The sequence below is a fragment of the Calonectris borealis genome, chromosome W (genome assembly GCF_964195595.1).
Source record: "Calonectris borealis chromosome W, bCalBor7.hap1.2, whole genome shotgun sequence".
NCBI classification, from domain to species: domain Eukaryota; kingdom Metazoa; phylum Chordata; class Aves; order Procellariiformes; family Procellariidae; genus Calonectris; species Calonectris borealis.
Genome location: NC_134351.1, coordinates 5,267,655 through 5,288,002, shown reverse-complemented (window position 1 = coordinate 5,288,002; position 20,348 = coordinate 5,267,655). Strand labels below are relative to the sequence as shown.

At 45.7% G+C, this 20,348-nt stretch overlaps 2 protein-coding genes across 2 annotated transcripts in view; one reads left to right on the top strand and one right to left on the bottom strand.

The window, feature by feature from the left end:
- Positions 1-425: 425 nt before the first annotated feature.
- LOC142074661 (sialic acid-binding Ig-like lectin 15) lies at positions 426-11,319 on the top strand. The gene is made up of 5 exons (XM_075135432.1): positions 426-477; positions 3,199-3,582; positions 6,707-7,066; positions 8,077-8,107; positions 9,480-11,319. Exons 1-5 carry the CDS (start codon positions 426-428, stop codon positions 9,574-9,576), a joined length of 924 nt encoding a protein of 307 aa, XP_074991533.1. The 3' UTR covers positions 9,577-11,319.
- A 3,581-nt stretch (positions 11,320-14,900) lies between these two features.
- Positions 14,901-20,348, bottom strand: part of LOC142074833 (ectopic P granules protein 5 homolog) — a 56,947-nt gene continuing 51,499 nt past the window's right edge. Inside the window, exons 41-44 of the mRNA XM_075135728.1 lie at positions 19,829-20,048; positions 18,092-18,307; positions 17,006-17,120; positions 14,901-15,685 (exon numbers count right to left, since the gene is read on the bottom strand). Of these exons, the coding sequence (XP_074991829.1) occupies positions 15,503-15,685; positions 17,006-17,120; positions 18,092-18,307; positions 19,829-20,048 (734 nt within the window). The 3' untranslated portion in view covers positions 14,901-15,502. The remainder of the gene's footprint in view (positions 15,686-17,005; positions 17,121-18,091; positions 18,308-19,828; positions 20,049-20,348) is intronic.

Genomic DNA, 20,348 nt, shown 5'->3' with positions numbered 1-20,348 from the left:
CGGGTTCGGGAGGATGAACTCCCTCAAGCCAGGAGAGCAAGGGTCTCACTTGCCACCTCCTTAGGCAGATTGCAAGGACTTCGTCCAGATCGGTGAGTTGGGAGCACTTGAAAGCTGTCCCCATCTTGCACCATCACACACATGGAGTGGGTGTTTGCAGCCCTAATCTGCAGTCCCCTTCTTTTAGATGGAAAATGGTAATACTCTGATTCCCCCTGTTGGATTTTTCACATGACTGACCACAAAACTATTAATATCTGAATCCAGAGCTGGTTCAGCTAGACAACTCATTCCCTCCTAGGAAAGGAAAACCACAACTTCTTCCATCCCTGGAAAAACCTTTTGTGACTGCAAGAGCAGCAGCTCAGATGTAGTAGAGACTGTTCTGGTTTGCTGATAGACCTCAGTGGAGAACGTCAACCAGCATGAGAGAGTTTGGTTTGTTTCTTCTGTGCCTCCTTCACATCTCCAGGAAGGGTGAGTTCTGGGCTTGCTACGAATCCCTGTCTGATCAGAGCTTTTCTTCTCGCTCTAGTCAAAGTGCCAGGGGAATTGCTGGTGCAATAAACTCTCCAAGAATTGTACCATCCATTGTGTTGCTTAAAAGGATCCTGAAATTCCAGGTGCATGTGAGAATACTGGGAAAACTCAAAAGCTTGATTCTGCAATTGTCAGAGAGGTCTTTGGCTTGGGGTCTTTTTTTAATTTTTTGCTTTTTTAACTTGTGCAGGGAGTTCATCTTCATCTATCTTTTCCCCTGCATTGGCAGTTAGATGCAGCATTTCCATCCCCACTCAGAACTGTTCTTTCATGTTCCTAGGAATTATTATGCAACAACTTAATTTGCTCCAGTTCCACTGAGCACTTAAGCTCACGTTTAACTTCAAGTATGCACTTGAGTTCCATTAAACTCAATGGGATTTGCTTAGATATACTGTCAAACAGTGTTTGCTAGAGCAAGGCTAGTGTCTGTGGTGGTCTCCAGCTCTTGATCTTGTTATTGTCTTCATGACCTTTCCACTGACAACTAGCAGGTACACTGACCTGACAACTCCTGAGGAGTTCCCTCATGTAAGGTGTGTAGGCTCTTTGCCTATGACCTTCTCTGTTTCTTGTGAGAGTTTCAATCCCAGGAACAAATGGAGGCTGGATATTAGTAAGAGGAAGACATGGAAGACCTACCATGCTGAAGCTTTAAGGTTAAGGTTAAATTATACAGAAGATGCTGACAACTCCCCCCACTCATAACCTAGGCAAACTAGGTTTCCATAGAAATGGGTGGAGCTGGTGACATTAGAAGCACTTATTTTTAACATTATTTCTCATGCGGAAGGCAAGGGGACGTTTAAGTGCTAAAAATAACGTTCTTTGCTTAAGATTTAAAAAAAATGCAAACCAAAAAGGTGGCAGAGAAAAGCAAATCATGTACTCAAAAGCACATTATCTGCAGCTCTCCAAAAGCAAGGGTTACAGTGACATGCCGTAAAATAAACAAAATAACATGAAATAAACTAGAAAGCAACAGCATTTTTTGTTTTCACTGCCAGGTCCTTATGTTCAAAGTCCATGAGCTTCCAGGAGCTCCTGTGGCCATGTAACCTTGTATATTAGACTACCTAGGCTGCCAAAGGTACTCGTGTAGTTATAACGAATGACAAGGCAGCCCGACTCCAGATCTCGGTAATCAAAATACCGGCTTGGCGCTGATTCCAGATAAACAACTTAATGGCAGAGAACCGGTCCTACGTTGGCCTTTGTCCATTGTGCAGCACACAATAGATTAATACGAGCTGCGCCGCCACTGAGGTATTCGTCAAATATTATGGAGGACAGATATATGAACCAGCAACAAATCTTATCTTTGAGTTTACACGATTAACCCGACAGCTGAATGCCCACAGACCACAGTGAAGTCAGCTAGACCGGGGATGGGTGGCAATTATTTACAGGACGCCTTTACATTTTTCACAGTTATTCTCAGCTATTGAGGGGAAAGCTCCTGGTTTTATGAAGCCATCAAGTGAGTTTTATAAGACAGGAACATAGCCACAGACATTCCCGAAGCCACAATCTGCTGCTACAGCTGTTGCAGTTAGCAAGACAGTGGGTAGATACACATATCTATATGGAAAGCACTGCCTATAGGTGCTGTTTGTTGATGCTGTTGGTTCCTGGGGGAGGGAAACAGATGAGAGGTTGAGTTTTCCCTATATACTTCCAAGGTGGGGAGTGTCTGTTTTCATCACTGGACAGAAACGATGAGACTGGGTCTGGTGGCACTGAGGTTCAGCTCCCCAGACTGCGCTAGGATTTACCGTGACCCAATTTGGCCAAAAGAGCAAAATCCCAACCGTTTGTGACATCCCAGCTGGAAAACTCCCTATTTCCCTCGCCGTCACACCAGGACAAGGCCTGTCTGGGAAGCTACTGGCAGCTAGAGACCACGTAGTGACAACCCCCTCTGCTAACAGCGAGATGCTTGCTTTACTGTCAAGGGCATCCTCCTTCCTCCGACAGGAGCTGATACAGGGAACTTGCCCGTTCTCACCAGTCCTTGGATGATGAGTACCTCCAAGTCTTTATTCAGATCCTGTCGCGTCTTACGAATAAGATGCTACTTCGGGATGGTAGCAGCACGGAGCGTTAGAGCATCAGCTGTTACTGCCTTCCCCAGGGGTAACGCAGCCACCCACTGATTAGTGTAAAAATACCACAGCGTACATAGGAGCGTGCGTGCGTGCACTCAGACACAGGGCTGCGACACTTACTGCATTTCAGTGCCTAAAGCCACCAGAATACATGCAAAACTTTTCTTTTTAGCTTTTTTTTTTTTAAAAAAAAATAGAAGTCCGTTCCTCCAAGCACATAAATGTCTGTTAACTGCAAAAGACTGTGTTAAACAACTTACGACGCTATTGTTCACTTTACAAAAAAAGAAGCCTGCTTAGGAATTAAATCACTTTCAATATGAGCTAGTCGGTCCCCTGAGCTTTGCTGCAGACTGGTACCGTATCTAGCCACCGTAACTGGGCTATGTAATCATCCGCAAGTCATCAGCAAGAAGGACAGCACAGGGCCCACCAAGGGAACAGAGCATCCATTTTCTGAGCAACAACACGGCAAGTGCAGGAAGGATGCCCAATTTCCCTCTTAAACACTCCATATAAATCAACCTTGAACATCTCTTTTGGCTTCTAGGTGTGCAGTCCAATGGCTGGTCCGTTCATGTCCCGTCTGATGTTACTGGTGAACTTGGGAAGATGGTTATCCTGCCCTGTACTTTCACACACCCCTACAAAACATTTGACCGGACCCTCACCGCCATTTGGAGGATCAAGGAACCTTACAATGGCACAATAGTTTTCAAGTGCGTTAGTCAGAGCGCCAGCGAGCTCTGTAAGACCGCCATCAGCTACAAAAACAAGTACAAACTGCTTGGCAACCCTCGGTACAAGGACCTTTCCATCAGGATTGACAATCTGACCTGGAGCGACAGCGAGAGATACTTCTGCCGGGTGGAGTTGTCCGGAGACATCCATGACAAGTATGAAAGCAGGAATGGGATAAAGCTGCATTTGATTGGTAAGAGGGCATGGGAGCCAAAGGAGGCAAAGCCACCCCGTAGGGAAGCGAGAGCCACAAGATGTGGAAACTGATGAGATGGTAACAGAAGTTGACCTGAGATAGTCTTCCAAAGGGTTGGCTTTTCCAGCTCTGGGGGTAGTTTATAACATTTGGGCAGGGAATACTCATTGTATTCTGCAGCCTTCCAGTATGAGGTGGTGTGCACAGCGCAGGGATGGGAATAGGAACAAAATGGGTAAGGAAATAGTCAGGCTCTGGCTGCCGGGGTAAGAACCAGCCGAGTCCTGGGCATCCTGCTCATTGCAGAGGGCTTGGACTAGATGACCTTTAAAGGTGCCATCCAACCCAAACCATTCTGTGATTGTGCAATCCCACTTTGTCCCTGTAGCACAGGATCTGTGCAGGCAGCAGAGAGGGGTCAGCAGCCCATGGGGTGGAGTAAAAGATGTCCTTGTTATCAGGATTTAAACTGGAGAGCCCGGCTGCTGAGTATTAGCGAATGTAAGCACAAGCAGACCTGGATGGCAACAGGGGTTTGGGAAGACAAGATACCCAGCATTCACGTGCCATAGGTCCAAACTCCTCTGGAGCAGGAAAGGTTAAGTACAAACAGCCTGAAAACCAGCTCTGATCAACAAATGTCAAACTTGGGGAGCTGGCTATCTCTATTAACACCTAAAGATCCTTGGGCTCACCTGACCATTGAGCTACACCCAGATTAGAGGACATAAGGAGGAGCTTCACCTCCTCTTGAAGGTTCTTACTGTCTCCAGCTTGGGCTGAAACACTGTTCTGAATCCTGAGAAAAAAAAAAAAAACAAACACCTGAGCTCTTACCCATATCTGGCTGAAAGCAGGATCTCCAGCTGCCATGGTCACACTTCGCTAAGCACACCTGATCCCGTCCCTCTGGAGAGCACACGGTCTCAGGCTCCTCCAGTCTTTGCCAAGGGATCACTTAGAAACCACAGGGGCAACAGCCACAAGGCAAAGCACCTTTGAGGCAACACTAGACAACCGTCACGAGGTGAGAAGTCCATCCACGGGGTGAACGTCTGCATGGAAGTGACATTTGGATTCCCAAATAAGCTTGGGACCCATTGCGATAGCTGTTGGATGGACGTTCGCAGGGTGTTGCTCCTTCATGCGGAGCCTGTAGTCTAAATAGACACAGGGAAAGGGAGAAAAGCAGAGAGGTGAACCACACAGCAGCCGAAATCCGAGTCTCCAAGGCCCACGCGGCCCATCGGCTCCCACTGAAGCCCACACGCTGCTCATCGTACAGAAACCCAACGCGGGAGCTCATCGCTGCGGCAGGACTCCTTTGCTCTGCCAGCTGAATAACACGGCTGAAAAAATCACCTTCTTCTGGAGCTGCTCAGCACGGCAGAGCAAGCAGGGGTGAGTCTCCAGCACGGACCACGCAGTCCCGGCTGTGCCGAACGCACCCCTGGGCTGCGACGTGCTTTGTTCAGACCCAGCGTTCGGTTATAAGGAGACCCCGTTCAGGAAAGCGCTAATCCCACCTCCCCGGGAGCGCTTGTAGATCGAGGGAGCAGCAGGAGACCCGGGTGGTCTCTGGAAAAGACTCGGACCTTACTCGTAATGCAAAGGTGCCGCGCGTCGGGCGATATTCCTTGTGAGGCGAGGCTGCCTTACGCCCGCTGTGCGCCGCCGGCGTCCCCACGGGACCCGAGGATGAGCTCGGTTACTTCTTGGGAACTTCTGCGTAGTCAAGGCTCTCCTTCAGCTGGAGCAGCTCCTACACACAGCATAACCAGGGCAGGATGGCAGCAAGATCTGTCCCTCAGGGGCTGCCTGGATTTTAACACCAGAAGAATAACGTAAGGTAACCATAAGGTAACGTAAGCAGATACGATACCCAGGCTGCACCCCGCTTTGGGGTGGGAGGGGTTAAATACTGTTTAAACGGTTAATTTAAACACCAAAACACGCAGACACACGAGAACTAACACAGCCAGCTTTCTTACAGATCAGTCCTCCAGCCTCAAACCCCTCCTGCGTTACATAGACAAGGGGGAGGACGTGCCGTAGGTGGTTGCAAGCTATGCATTCGCTGTCCAGTCTGACAAAAAATAAGGTAAATATTGAACTCCTGCTTTTCCTCCATGAGGACACTCATTTAGTTCCCTTCAGTTTTCACAACACCTTTAGGAACCAAATGCATGAAATGGGCCAACAGGTCCAAGAGGAAAGGACCAATGGATAAGACAAGCTTGGTCATATCAGCTACACTTCCTTAGCAGACCAGACCAAAGACGACGCGTTCAACAGTGGCTCTCAATGTTTTGCATTCCCCAAATGATGTTTACCATTCTTCTTTCAGTTACACAATCCCATACGCTACAAATACAGGATACAAAATTAGTGGCCCTGTCTCGGGATTGCTGTGCTACCGCAGATCAACCAGGAGCCTACACCAGCTGTTGGGTGGTCACTACAGGGTTGGAGGAAAACATCAAAAATAGGTTGTTGCAGAGAGTGGAAATGTTCCCTGACAATAATTTGCCAAATCTGGCAAGTCTCAGGCACCGAGCAAAGGGCTCGCACAAATGGATCTCTCCACGTGTGCTCTGGAGGTCAGAGACCAAGGGATCAGCCAGGAGACGCTTGCAGGAGAGCACCATGGTTGCCTTGTCCTGGACCACGTGGAGATGCCGCCAGTCCGAAAAGGTCACCAGCTGCACCTGTGCATACATCGCAGATGATACTGGGCTGCAGCTGCAGAAAGCAACCCATCTTCATGGATGATTGCCCTGCTAGGGCACGGTGCCTCTGCCTTCTGCCACCATGGAAGGTCACGGCAGCTGAAGTTGACCGAAGCTCAGAAAACTGCATAAAGCATTACAGGGATAAAATGCAAACAGATTACACATCCCCCCGCACCCAGGCTTTGCACCTCCATCCAACATAGGCAGGGTGGGGACACCTAAGGAGAGAAAGTGCCGAGAAAAACAAGGAAGGGGAGGCTTTATCTCAACGTTACCCTGATATAACATGCTGAGGGTCCACCAAGACCAAGCTCTCGTTCCAGGTGTATTGTGTTAGACCTGTCTTTGAAATCTGATGCACTTTCCTTCTCCTGTTGTGATTTCTGCAGCTGCCCCCAGGATCATCAACATCACCGTCAGCTCCAACGGGGATCGCACCTTCCAGGCACGCTGCACCGCCGAGGGGGAGCCAGTGCCCGCTCTGACCTGGACCGGACCACCCTACAGCAACCTCACCTCCATCACCAGCATGAACCACCGCGTCACCAAGGAGCTCCGGTATCTGACCCACGATGGAAAATACACCTGTACCGCTGTCAACAGCCACGGGAGAGCAGAGGGGGCCGTGTACTTCTATAAATTCAAAGCATCCAACAGCTCCTTCTTCCTGATCCTGATCTTTGTGCCGCTGGGAATTAAAGTGCTCATTTTGCTGGTGATACTGGGCTTCATCGTTTTCTCGAGAGGAGGTACGTATCGCTATTTCCCTCGGTGGTCTTCCTCATCAGACCGGTAACCAGCGACGGGACACGGCAGATAAAGTCAGGCAGGAGGGGTTGGGTTTGTCTGGGTTTTTTTTTCCAATGATTTTATGATGTTCCACCCTAGGAGAAGGACACTTCTAATGGGAAATCTAAGAACAAGTAAGAGGGACCTCCTGGGTGGCTGCTCACAGGAGGTCTCTTTTGGGAAGGGACCTTTGAAAAGACAGAGGGAGCAGGAGTTTCCCTGCACCCGAGGAGAAAGGTTAATAAACCAACAGATGGGCAATTAGCGGAGAACCCGCTGCCTTCACAACCAGATTTTTAATTTTTTTTTTTTTTCCTTGAAGCAAACTAGTTACGACCTCTTCCCCTGTAGCCTGCGGGCAGGATTTACCTTTGCTGCATCCCGCACAACAGTTTAATCTCCTTGGGGTGGGCATCCTTGTTTTACAGATGGCCCCTCTTGGTCCCTCAGGCCTCGTTACCGAGGTGCTTCCCCATTGTTAGTGAAATCCCATCCTCCAGGGGCCATGGGAGCCATGGCCATGAGAGCAGGGAAACCCAACCCTAGGAGATGAGCATCATGGACTGAGGGATGAGACCTCCCAAGAAGCCCCGAGACCTCCCTGCTGTGCAATGGCACGAGGAGGAGGGGACCGGGAGGGACTCTGGGCTCTGCCTCTCAGAGATGAGATGTCACATCACCGTGACTCATCTCTAAGAGACAGTCTGATGTCAACACCTTGCAAAAGCCACCGCTTACCTCAAACTGTAGGAGCTGTAAGACAAATCAGAAATGCCTTGCTCCTTCTATTTCAATGCCAAATTCCCACCCTCGTGAAGGGGACCACACGCCTGACAAAAGGTCTTCTCCCCATTCACTGGGGTGTCACAACCACCCGCCAGTGCAGCTTCCCAACAGCTCTAGGTCAGTCCTAGCTCTCCAGCTCACTCCGACCACATTGCTAACCCACATCTTCCTTCCCACTTCACAGGTCCCTCCTCTGCCCCGTCCAGCCTGGCCCGGTAAGGATGTCCTGCCTTCTACTCATGTTATCCAGCGGGAGGGTGGAGATGGCTAAGGAGAGAAATGCAATGTGTCCTTGGTCTTGGCAACAACCTTCTGGCCCACGAGCAGGCTCCTGGGACAAGGACAGGGTTGGGCTGATGGCCAGGCGAGCCGGTGTGAGGGACCAAGGCTTGGGCACTGCTGGGAGGAGGTTCTGGCTTGGGTACAGCTAGAAGAAACCCCACTGATGTGAGGACAAGGGCCTGGGGCAGCAGATTGGAGAGACCATGGCACATGGATGCTACAGCAGCAAGGGGCTAGCAGAAGTTTAGGTGGGCTCCAGGCCCAGAGCATGGTAGGAAGCCACATTAAACTAGCAAAAGAACCACCCACCCGAGGGACAGGTGAGGGGAACAGGCTGGGATGGCATCTGTGGCTGATGAATGATGAACCACTGAGGGAAACTGTGCAACAGAAACCTGCCCCCCCCCGCACCCCAGCCTCTAATGGGGCAGAAAAAGGGCCCACGTCAAAGCCGATGAGTTCTGCCAAGTGTGGAAGAAGGTATGGAGGTGCCAAACAGCCCACCTCAGAGCCAGCTCAGATGCGGCAGGGCCCGATTCTTTGGCTGGTATCCATACGACGCTCCCCCAGCACCCTTGGCATTTCCCATTACCCAGCACAACGCCGTTCTTGGACACTCCTGACAGCTGTGGTGGCCAAGTTAGAAAGGGATGGGGGGAAAAAAAACCTAAAGAAGCAAACTGAAAAACCACAACCAATCCTTAGGCTAAACCTAAAGAAGCCGTATCTAAGGTCAGTATAATTACATCTGCCTGCTCCCTCCCAACCTGAGTTATCCTTATGTGATGTCTCCTTCCCCCACCTTACCCACGAAAGGTGGCCATTTCAGCAGGACACTCATGTGTACAGCATCAGGACACAGCCAAAGGGGCAAGGGGGAATTTAATCCTACAGTTAAATTTGTAAGAATTATTTGCAAAAGCATAGTTTTTGCTGATTTAACAGTTCTAAACCATACTGCACCCTTGATAATATTTGTATGGATACACACATAGACGAAAGCTTAAAACCCAAGATCCTCCACACTCTACATGAGAAGATCCTTCTCAGGAGAGGTTTGCACTATCTCCTGAGGCTCTGAGCAGGACACTGGTAGGAGTTAACGCTAATGGTGTAGGAGATCCGTCTGGATGCTTTAAGATGTAAAACATTAGATGCAACTCAAGACACTTAAAAACTGCCTGCTGCAGAGGGAGGATCCATACCAGACCCTTCCTCTGACACTCCTTAACTCATTGAAGCCACTTATAAAGTCCCGAGCAGCCAGAAATGTGTCTTCACCTTATTTACTTCTTCCACTGCCAGGCCACAGCTGCAAGACTCCACTTACGAGAACTTTGACCGCAGACACGGCGGCGGCCAGACTTTGCCGACAGAAAGAACAGCATCGAGACGCAGCTGAGGACCTGGGCGGTCTCATCCGCACCCGCTTGCACGGTTCGAGTTGCTGCCTGCTCTGTACCAGGGTGCCTTTTCCCAGTGAACACAATACTGGTGTTGACTGACGCACAGAAGGTCAAACAGGCCTTCTAAGTGCATGTTTTCCATCCCTGTTGCTGCTTACAAGCAAGAGGAAAGAAGGGGAGACAGAAGAAAGAAAAAACAAAGAGGGATGGAGCTGGAAGAGCAGAAGAGGATCTAACCAACCGGTGTGTTTTTAGCCCGTATCACATAGTGTTTAGCAAGCAGATAAGAGTCTACCATTTTCTCACATCTTTTTGCTATGGCATTTTGCAAGTGTTACTTCAAAAAGCAGTTTCCACCGCTCCACTTCTCAAACCACGTGCAGCTTCCTCGAGCCAGCAAGTGAAGTATTTTTAAGTTTCGAATACCAGCTGTGAAAAAATGCTACTGGAATTTCTGCAGGGGTTTTTGTAATTATTATTATTCCTTAACTTCCAGAAGAGTTTATTTAAGAGTTTAAAGGAAATCTTAACGTGTTCAAAGAGGACTCCAAGCAAAAAGGAAGAGGTTTTCCAAAAGCTGGTAGAGCTGAAAGCAAGACATGCAAAGGGTGGTCCATACTGTAAATCTACTGCAGCTCCTAGTGCCCGTGTGCGCACACACGCAGAATCTCAGAGCTTTGTGATAAATATGCTGTGAAAACGTTGCAATAAACCAAATTGGCTTTTTTTTTAAAAAAAAAAAAGAAGAAAATTATTTCTAAACAGTTTCCATCTCTGTGTTACATGAGAAAGTTCCTTTAAAGCCTGACTACTCATCTCTTAAATTCTTCTGAGATGAAGTCACTATTACAAAGTCACTGGCCATCCACAGACAAGTCTCTAAGCCCACTGTGAACACGTTCTAAGACCAGGTGAAGAGACCCAGCTTATGGTACAGGATGACGCAAGTCAACCTGGAGCCTTGATCAGGCAGGCAAAGGTCCAGGAGAGGACTGCGAAGAGCAACGGGTTGGCGTAGAGGAGGAGGAGAAAGAATGAAGAAAGAAGATGATGTGACGAGAACCTACTTTCAGGTTTGTATCACTGGATTCGATGCTCTGTGCAATCATTCCAGCGCAGCAGCTCCAAAACTCTTCTCCTAACGATCCCGCTTCTGGTAGCAACTGGCCGGGAGCCCAAGCTGCTACTGAATTACCATCAAGCCTGTGGTCCTGCTTGCAAGCTCACCCCCCCAGCCTGGGAATTATTATTTTAAAGTTCACCTCTTCCTAACATCTGCACCGGGAAAGTAAAGCGCAACTTTAAATGATTTGGTCAGGATAACAAGGAAAAAAAAAAGAAAGAAAGAAAAAAAAAAACCCAAGGAAATATTTGAACCTGATCTTTTAAACCCCAGTTTAAAATCCCAGCAGTGGCAAAGCCAGGTTTAATAAAAATAGGAAGAGATGCCAAGAGGAAAAGGAAGTTATAGCAGACAGCGTAGTCATGGACCAGTAAGCTCAGTTTCACAGGGGTCACAGGAAGAAAGAGACCTCAGAGAGATTAACTGGACAAACTGAATTGAATTTCTGAGCCCTTATGATTTATAGACATACATTAGAGTAATGAGAACTCATTTCTACCCGTGTATGAGATTGAGGGTTGGCTTACAGGATTTTTTTTCTCTTGAAAACTACTTCTTTAACTCAAGTAGTTTGGGTCCAAATAGAAGCATCAGACCTGGTGCCCCAAAACCACTGAGTGTGCCCGGTTGCACGTTATCAGCACCCTACGCACTGCCAGCAAATGCACGTCACAGAGCAGCTGCAGCAGCTTAGATGTGAGGAAACTCCTGGATCAGCACCGTCCAACTTTTACTTACTTGGCTTCCAGAGCACAGCCCATGTTAGTGCAGCAAACGGGAGAACAAGGACGTCCAGGTACAAGAACCCACCACACCCCTGGACACCAGGAAAGGCACAGAAATGAGTTGGCCTGAATCCTGCCCTTCTGCCCAGCGAGGGACCTCTTTAACCCACCCAAACCCCTGCAAGATTGATCTGCAATGGGCAGAGTTTGCTCTCAACGCTTCCCTCTCGCTACCCGCTGTTTTGTCCTTTGGAAAGCAAAGAGCAGATGAGAGACCTCGTAATCAACAAAAGGGGGTAGAAGGAGCCCACTTCGGTGTACGTGCACAACAAAGAAGTGCCTACAGGACAGCGCTGTGGGGAAAGCTCTCATACCTTTTCCGAGAGGAGGAATTAAGAGGTCCACGTGCAGTTGCAGGGCTACAATCTCACTGGGATGACAGAGATGCTGCGGGATAGCTTACAAGCCCGGAGTGCTGCCATGGATGGATACAGCCTTTTCAGGAAGGACAAGCTGGGACAGCGAGGATGAGGAGTTGTCCTTTACGTGAGAGCACAGCGGGAACGCACTGGCCGGGGGTGGACGATCAGCCAGCTGAGAGCTTAGAGGTCAGCATGAGCAGGCCAACAGACCCAGGTGACGGTGTGGTGGCTGTCCACTGCAGACCACATGCCCAGGAAGTACATAAGGAAGAAGCCCCACGTTGGCAGACCCTGGTCCTCACGGAGGACTCAAACCACCCACTCAAACCAGTATATACTGGAGGGACAAAACACAGCAAGGCACGTGCCAGGAGGTTTCTAGTACTGACCTCATTTGGCCTAATAAATGTGTTCCAGTTCCTGCCCCGTTTCCCCCACCAGTTTATGCACAGTCAGGGTTTGGGAGGATTTGACCATTGCTCTGCTGAGCACTTGAACTTCCAGAGTCAAGGATACCAACTCCCACCACCACAACGCCCCGGCCCCTGCGGGATGCTGTAGGGTCAGCCTGCGTAGGAAGCAACTGTCCGCACGTTTTGGGCATCTTGCTGCTCAGACTTCTGGTTTTCCATTCCACCGACTTAAGGTTATGTCCATTTCCCTATTTGGCCTTATTTTCTTAATAAATAAAGTTGCAATCCACAGGCAACAATTTATCCCGATGCAACAACTGCCGTGCGAGGCAAACGTTCAAAGAGCCACAGATATTCATTCTCCGACTAAACTGCAAAGGCACGCTTGTTATTAAGTAGCTGACATTCCAATTTCATCTCTTTCCACTGCAATCTACAGTGCTAAAAACAACATAAAACTTAGTTTTCCTCTGAGATTACCTGGTTACGTTTATGCTGTGAAAAAGAACACTGCAGTTTGGGGTAGGAGGCAGGGGAGGAGACGCCGAGAACCTGAAAGCCTTTCCAGTAAAACTAGAAGAAACAAAAAGTCAATCCGTCGGGCACCGTTTGGAGAATGAGACTCCAAGCCCTGGCGTGCACATTTGTGACGGAGAGCAGCCAGCGGATCTGCTAGTTCATAAAACTGCTGCCCTGTATTTGAGGAAAGCACAGGTTCAGGCTTCTACCACACTCTCCGAGAAGCCAGCAGACTGGTACATCAAAAATAGCAGCTCACTGTGAATTCTCCCTATTTCTCAGGACCTACCATAGTATTATCCAGAGAGTACTTTAACCACGATAAAACAAATCATTTTCATCACAATTATTAGATTGAGAAATGGGAAAAAAGTCAGAGAGCATCATTTCTATCACATTTTAAGCAGTAAGTTATTAAAGAAGCTGTTTCGATGGTCAAGACAAATGGACATGATGATGGTGTCAATGGTGTTTGCCGACAGCAGTGATCCCAGCCTGGTCCGGCCCTGCCCACCAGCAAAGCCCTCAGCAGGAACGTTGTACCACCAGCACTGGGGGCATAGTTTTCCCCTACTTCCCTCCTCACCACCAGCCTTCCCCTCATTTGGGATAAATACCAAATTCCACAGTCTGGGTCAGGTGCGAGTGCTGGAAGACCTGAACCAGTGCATCATCCCGCGGTCACATTATTCCCCTCTTTGCAAAATAGGGGAATTTTGCCAGGACAAAAAAATGTTATTTCTGCCATTACATAGATGAGCTTTCTTCTGGGTTCTAGGCTCAAAAACAGGCTGTTGTATCCTATACATGTTAAATCTAGGATGTCAAAGAGAAGAATCTCCAAATCTCCATCAACTGAGCAACTGTGTGGCATCCCCCCATCATACTTTCATCTCCAAGAACAATTACGTATTACCCGATGTGGATTCTGCCAGCGAGTTAAAAATATCATGGTGTTTGTCACAAATTACTTGATTTTTCATTTTTATTTTGCACGATCTTTGCAGACATTAGCATGTTATAAATACAACATTTGTAAAAACTCAACAGCTGAAACAATACCTCATTTAAAAGTGCATGTCAAACACATATATTCCTGACTTTTTCACATTTTTATGCAACTGATCAATAACATTGAATCTAATAAAACCAGTGCTTTTAAGTCTTTGGGGGGAAAAAAGCAGCAGAATGTCTTCTTCCAGATGTGAATTTTCCAAAAGAGTCTGTTAAAAAACATGCTGCATCAACATCTGGTTAATATACAGAGGGATGTACATATGTATATATATATGTATATATATTTATAGGCTCGCAGATAGAGCAAAGAACTCTAAGACCACATTAAGATGAAGGTGATCTAATGACCCAGCTGGCATAGTTAGCTGTCAAGAAGAAAAAAGTGATTTGTTCTCCAGCACCAGAACCACAGTTAAGAGCAACACTTCAAAGCATTATTGACCAAACAGTAGGTAGCACATTTCCTTCCCCCAGTGACCAGAACTAACGTTTTAACATATAACCATGTTCTAAACATAAAGGCACAATTAATGGAGGAAGAGAAGAAGTGATCCTTGTTCCTTCATAGAGGTGTACAGATTGGGACTGCCGGACCTTGGGCTACCTCAGATAGATCAGTGATAAAAGGGACAACGTTAGACAAGCAACCGGGGAAACTCGCCTTCTGCTTTCCCTGAACAAAGGTGCGTCTTATGACCAGACGAGGCAACAAAACCAGTGATCATTCAGCTGAAACAATAGATTTACAGGCTCATGGTTCATGCTTTGGCAATAGAATTTTAACAAGTGATCACCAAATTTAATACAAGATAAATACCTTTTTCACAGTGTCATCTAAAATCCTGTCATGTCATGCCCAGCTAGGAAGAAAAGAATAAACTTAAGTGGTGGGTGTCCACTTGTTAGACCATTATTTCCTAAACAGACTTTCAGAATTAAGGAATCCTATCTAACACGAATATGACTGACTGTTTTCCCCCCAGACACTGGGGATCCAGAAAATCACCTGACTTAAAAAGAACTTGGCTAGAAATTACTTGCATTTAATCAAGCAATATGGATGCAGACTCACTAATATTTAGAAAACAGGAAAACCCAAAGTTCTTTAGTTCAAATTTTAATTTCTATTTACAGAAGTGGGAGAAGATTGTAGGCATGCCTTTCAACTACAGATTTCTGTGGGATAGCAAAAAAAAAAGTCAAAGTTTAAAATACTATCTTTCCAAATACAGGGACTTCACAAGTCTCCAAACACACATTCACATAAGATTTAGAGGTATCATGGTTAAGAAAGTCAAAACCTCTTTTACGCACAATCCTCCACTCACTTTGAACTGGCCTGAGTGATGACACATTGGAAAATAAAAAAGGCAAAGCAAAAAAATTAAGATGTTACAGGATGAGCTTTGCCGTCTAATGATTTCTACATCTGCCCTCGGGTATCCTCCTCTCAGATGTGCACCATACACAGGAAGATATTCAAGTGTTTTCAGTCAACAAAAACTGAGCAATTCCACAGGCCTACAAATCAAAAGAAAAGAAAGCAAGCCTTAAAGAGGAGAAAACTTGCCAGTGTGCAGTTCCCATTCACACTTCTGACTTAATTAAAGTGGAACTCTAAAGGTAAAAATTACTTGTGCAATAACAACGTCAAATGTAAACCAGAGTAATCAACGTTGCATGATTCTGCGAGCTCAGTGCTGCTATCGTATGCTGTCCAAATAATGCACTTCTGGGTACAGAGTGTTAATAAGGAGAGCCAAGAGGTTATTGCCGTCTCGAAGACAGTGTTCTGGATGCTTGATGAACTCAGAAGCCTGGGAAAGCTGCTCTTGATAATCCATATATTGTTTGTTTGATGCCATAGATTCAAGAGTATTCAGTGCCTATAGATACAAAGGAAAATTCTGTTAGCTGGGTGTACTTCGGTCCCTAACAAACCAGCTCATGAGCCACCATATTCACAACTCCACTAGAAGACCCTTATTTACTAGAGATCCCGGAGTATTTGGAACAAAACATTTGTAAAATACAGTCACTTAATAGTGTTTCAAGTCATCTCATATTTTTCAAGCTGTTCCTTCCCCAAGAGCAATACAACAACTGTTCTACCAAGGCTTGCTAGGATTCTGTAACCCAAATCTTGTCAAATATTTACTTCGTGAGCTCAAGACATGGTTTCAAGGAAATTACACCAAATTACAAACTGCAACTTAACTATTCACTTCAGGTTTTTCTCATGAGCATCTTTGACTTTCATAAAAGTACTATTTTGCTCCCATTAATAATATTACAGAGACAATGTCAAGTTAGAAATTATATGTAAAAGAAACTATGCTGGCAGTACCAGTCAGGGCAAATGCTGGAAATATGTCTGAACAAGTTTCATTCTTTTCTTAGAGAAGAGAAACAAGTTGTACCAAGTAAGTAACTTTGCTTTGGTTTCTAACCAACTCCTCCTTCCTCTTCTCATGCAGTTACTGAAACAATACGGTCAGTGCACGTGCTAAAGAAGGAATGTTTATTTGTCATAGGGCTTTTAAGCCCTGATCTCACATAAACAAATGGTAGTGTGAACGTAGTCCTGCTTTATCACTGAAAAGCAGTGCAACCACAGCAGCACTGTTCTTTCCTGTTTGTTTTAAATTCCTTCTACCTGCTACGTTCCAAAGTTTCTGAACTCAGGGTTTACAGACATAAGTTTGTCTGCACCTTTTCAGTGTATAAGATTAGAAACTGATGCCTTCATATTAATACAGAATGCTGTACAAACAGTTTTACCTAGGATCACTTTAGGTTAGGGCTCAGACACACAGTCCTGCAACCAGAGTTCAGCAAACTCACATCATCACCTGGCCTATGCTGCACCCTGGCCTTGTCTCTGGCAAATTCCGAGATGGTGTTTTGATGGATAGCAAAATTGTACTCAAGTTTGTGATGCACCCCCTTCCCTGAGAAGGCAAATGAGAGCAACAAGCTATTTCTGAAATTCAGAATTTAGAGCCAGGTGTAAAGCATTTGCAAAAAAAAGACTGAAGGCATTCAGCGCCAAATAAAGATCAACAAGTTGAGAGTAAGATTGAGCTTGAAGCAAGTAAGATTTAGCTCAAAGCAATGCTTGCAGTGACTCTTACAAGCCTCAGCCCACAAACCGAGCAAGCACGCAAAGAGGGCATGTCACGAAACCAGCAGCTGGCACACGCTACCTGCTGGGCCTTCTGCGACAGCTTTGGCTCTGACCCCGCTTTCAGGCGGACTTGACTCTCTGCAGGAATCTGCACCAAGAGGAAGGCAGACAAACTGCGGGCAACCACCCGAAACCTTGCATAGGGAAAAGCACAGAGAGAGAAGGTGGTATCAAATTTGCAAGTCCTCAATAGCAGATAAACTAGAAGTTCCATCCGTGAGATCTCTCTTGCATGAGGAACACAGTAAAGGCTTTACAGGACCTTTTTCAATGCATTAGAAAAAAATAAGTCACTTTAATATATACATAATAGTATATCATACATACTAGAGGATAAGATAATACCGTACGTATGAAATGTAGCATCTGTTCCAAGCTTAGCTGCAGCCTTGAGGCCACATATGAAATACTCCTCCATTTCACAGCCTTTGAAACATCCACATCAGCCAAATCAAGAGATGAGTTGAAAGGGACTAAGATTTCAGAACAATTTTAACAGGATTGCATCCCAGGTGGTCTTTATAAACATACAGTTATGTTTAGGTTCCGTGTTGAATTGGTGTTCCACAAACATTTATGTATTTTTTCTTGGCATTCTTTCCATAGCGAACTTGATTTTAATACCTAACAACCAAACTTGGTGTCTCTCTTTAGAAGGTAAAGTGAATAACAAGCAAGCACGTATTTCTTTTAGCTTCTCCTAACATTTCCAACACCTCAAGGTTAAGATACAAACGGAAACGTGCATGTGATCATTCAAAATTCTTGTGAGGTCAACTGGAACAGTCGTCTTCAGACCAGGCGAAAGTATTTTCCTCTAACAAACAGTCTTCCCTACTAACTTTGCTGGAGATGGACATTAAGCCAGAATCACAACTTTTTCTTTCCTTTTCCACCACAAACTTCACAGAAGTTCATATTCACTTCTTAACCAGATTAAAACACTCGCTACGTTTTTTCCTGTGATGGGTCCAAACAAATTTATAGATTGGGGGACAGCATGGATTCAGAATATCTTTTGACTTTGCACTGTGCAGTCTGGATCGAGGCTGCAGCTTTTTTAACATGATGACTCTCATTAAATCAACTAATTCACTGTGCTTACCTGGGTGACAAAGGAGATCTCCTGCCTAGCCCAATAGCACCAAGTATTCCAGAAGTCAGCCTCTCCTCAGCCAGCTGACTCTGCCGGCCCTGGATTGACAGCAGCGTCCGAACAACAGATTCGATCAGAATGGTGTCATCTTGCTCCATCTGAATCAAGGATAACTGCATGGCTTTATGCCACCAAAGAAACAGCTTTGCCTCTTCCTTTGCTGAGCTTTAGGTAAGATTTAAAGAATAAAAACAAAACTAAATATAAATTTCAAAAAAAAAAAAGTCAGATGCATAGGTTAAGAAGTTTGTATCTCTCCCCATTAGGCCCATGAAGAATTCAGATGGTTAATTAATGATAGCTAATCTTACTATACGAGGATAGCATAACTATACTACCCCACCAGTTATTATACTGCTGTAATTGCTGTTGTTGTGGATTTGATGCAGACATCAGCTAGCAGGTTTTAAGGGCCTGTAAGATGACAAAGAACAATGCTTCCTTTTAAGCTTTACAAGGGAGAATAAATGATATTGCAGTCATAAGTGGATTTAAACTTGTCTAAGACTTGGTATAAAAAGAATGAAGCCGTATCTCTACTCTTTTTTTTTTTTCCTTTACTTACGAATAAAACACTTTAGGAAGCACTAGCTGTTGTTTCCACAACAATTTCGACTTTTAATATGATCTTCTAGAAAAGGAAACACTGAAGTTTTTTGTTGAGCAAAGCACAAAGTGAAGTTCCCCCTATGATATTTTTAATCCTTCCCCAAACAGTTTGCAGTTTAAGTTAACAAGCTCAGATTTTCCACATAAAGCATCAGCACGAGTTTCCTACATCAGACTATCCTCACATTACTCCGCCCAGTCATTCCCCATACCAGGCACCCTCAGCTTTGATGTTTAGAGCAAGGTTTAATTTGCTGTGTACGGTGGCTTTGCTGTCTCCTTCACACTTTGGCAATCAAATTACTACGGTACCTACAAAAGCGAAAGTATTCTTTGAATTTCAAGAAACAGTGGGAGCGTACATTTTCCCAAAATGTTCCTTCACAGCAAATATGAACATTACCAACATTAATATGGAAAAATATTCACCACGTTTGCTAAATCCTGGCTATTTCAGCAGCAACTGTAAATACAGTTGTTACATACTTTAAGTAGAAAGTATTATCATTTTAACCCCAAAGCTATCCATCCTTTCCCACCAGAACCCTATTATCTAATAAGTTGTTTTACAGCAATAGAGGCCGCTAACGCTGGGCACCCCACCAGATCCACTGGGTTCAGGTTTGGTTCAGAGCTGCTGACAGTCACCACTGAGGAGCTTTGAACACCAGGTCTCTCAGGAACGTCAAACTGAATATTCAGCACATAACTCATCCCACCTAGCGGACATTCTGGAAAGTGGAACCCACAGTGATTTAGGGTTTGCTTAAAGTCATTTTAACTGAGCACAAATCCAGGCTGCCATTGCAATCAAGCTTCTCTGACTGAAAACTGACCAAAACTGCACCAGAAGTGTTCAAGTAGATAAAATTCCCTCTGTTTAACCACAACAACTATCAGTGTTGGCACTGGGGTTGGGCAGACTCCGTAATAGTGGATATGGCCAGAAGGACTGGCCATTTCATCCAGCAGCCTGATGAAATCAACCTAATTAACCTGGCCACCTAATTATACTGGCTATACAACTATAGCCTTATTTAAAAGTCAAGGCGTATTCAGAAGCCTCGAGTTTGGTACCTTGGGTACACTTGCTCCAGCCATTTCCTGATGGTTAGCAGGATCTTCATTTCATTGGTAAGAGTTTGGTCAGTGTTTAGGCATTGCAGCAGGTAGACATACAGCGTCAAGTAGCTTCCTAAAGACAGACACTCCTGCAGGAATTCTTCCATGGTTAGCTCAGGAACTTGGAGGGAAGCGAGTATAGGGCCCCAGCCTAAATCCTGGTGGTGAGGACAATCTATAAAAAAAACCCAAAAGGACAGAACAAAGAGCGTGTGAGAAAGCAGCACTTAGTAAAACCTAAGAACTAGAACTACTTCACTGTGTTTCTGTAAGTTACAGAATTTGGGCTGGTTTAGCTGTTCTCCAGGCAATCAGTTTGTCATGCAACTCTGACGGAGAGGAAAGAAAAACTCCACTATCATAGGGCACCTCCTTGAGGTCAAGGCGAGATATTTTCCCAGCATTCAGTCAGGATTAAATTTGAAAATTTTAGCAATGGAATTTTTAATCTTCCCTTCAGGTGTACTAAAATCTG

Bases quoted from the DNA above. Each gene is read 5' to 3' on its own strand.
- LOC142074661 (XM_075135432.1), top strand. From the start codon at position 426: ATGAGAGAGTTTGGTTTGTTTCTTCTGTGCCTCCTTCACATCTCCAGG. The intron at 3,583-6,706 runs GTAAGAGGGCAT...TGATTTCTGCAG, and splicing joins GATAAAGCTGCATTTGATTG to CTGCCCCCAGGATCATCAAC. The intron at 7,067-8,076 runs GTACGTATCGCT...CCCACTTCACAG, and splicing joins CATCGTTTTCTCGAGAGGAG to GTCCCTCCTCTGCCCCGTCC.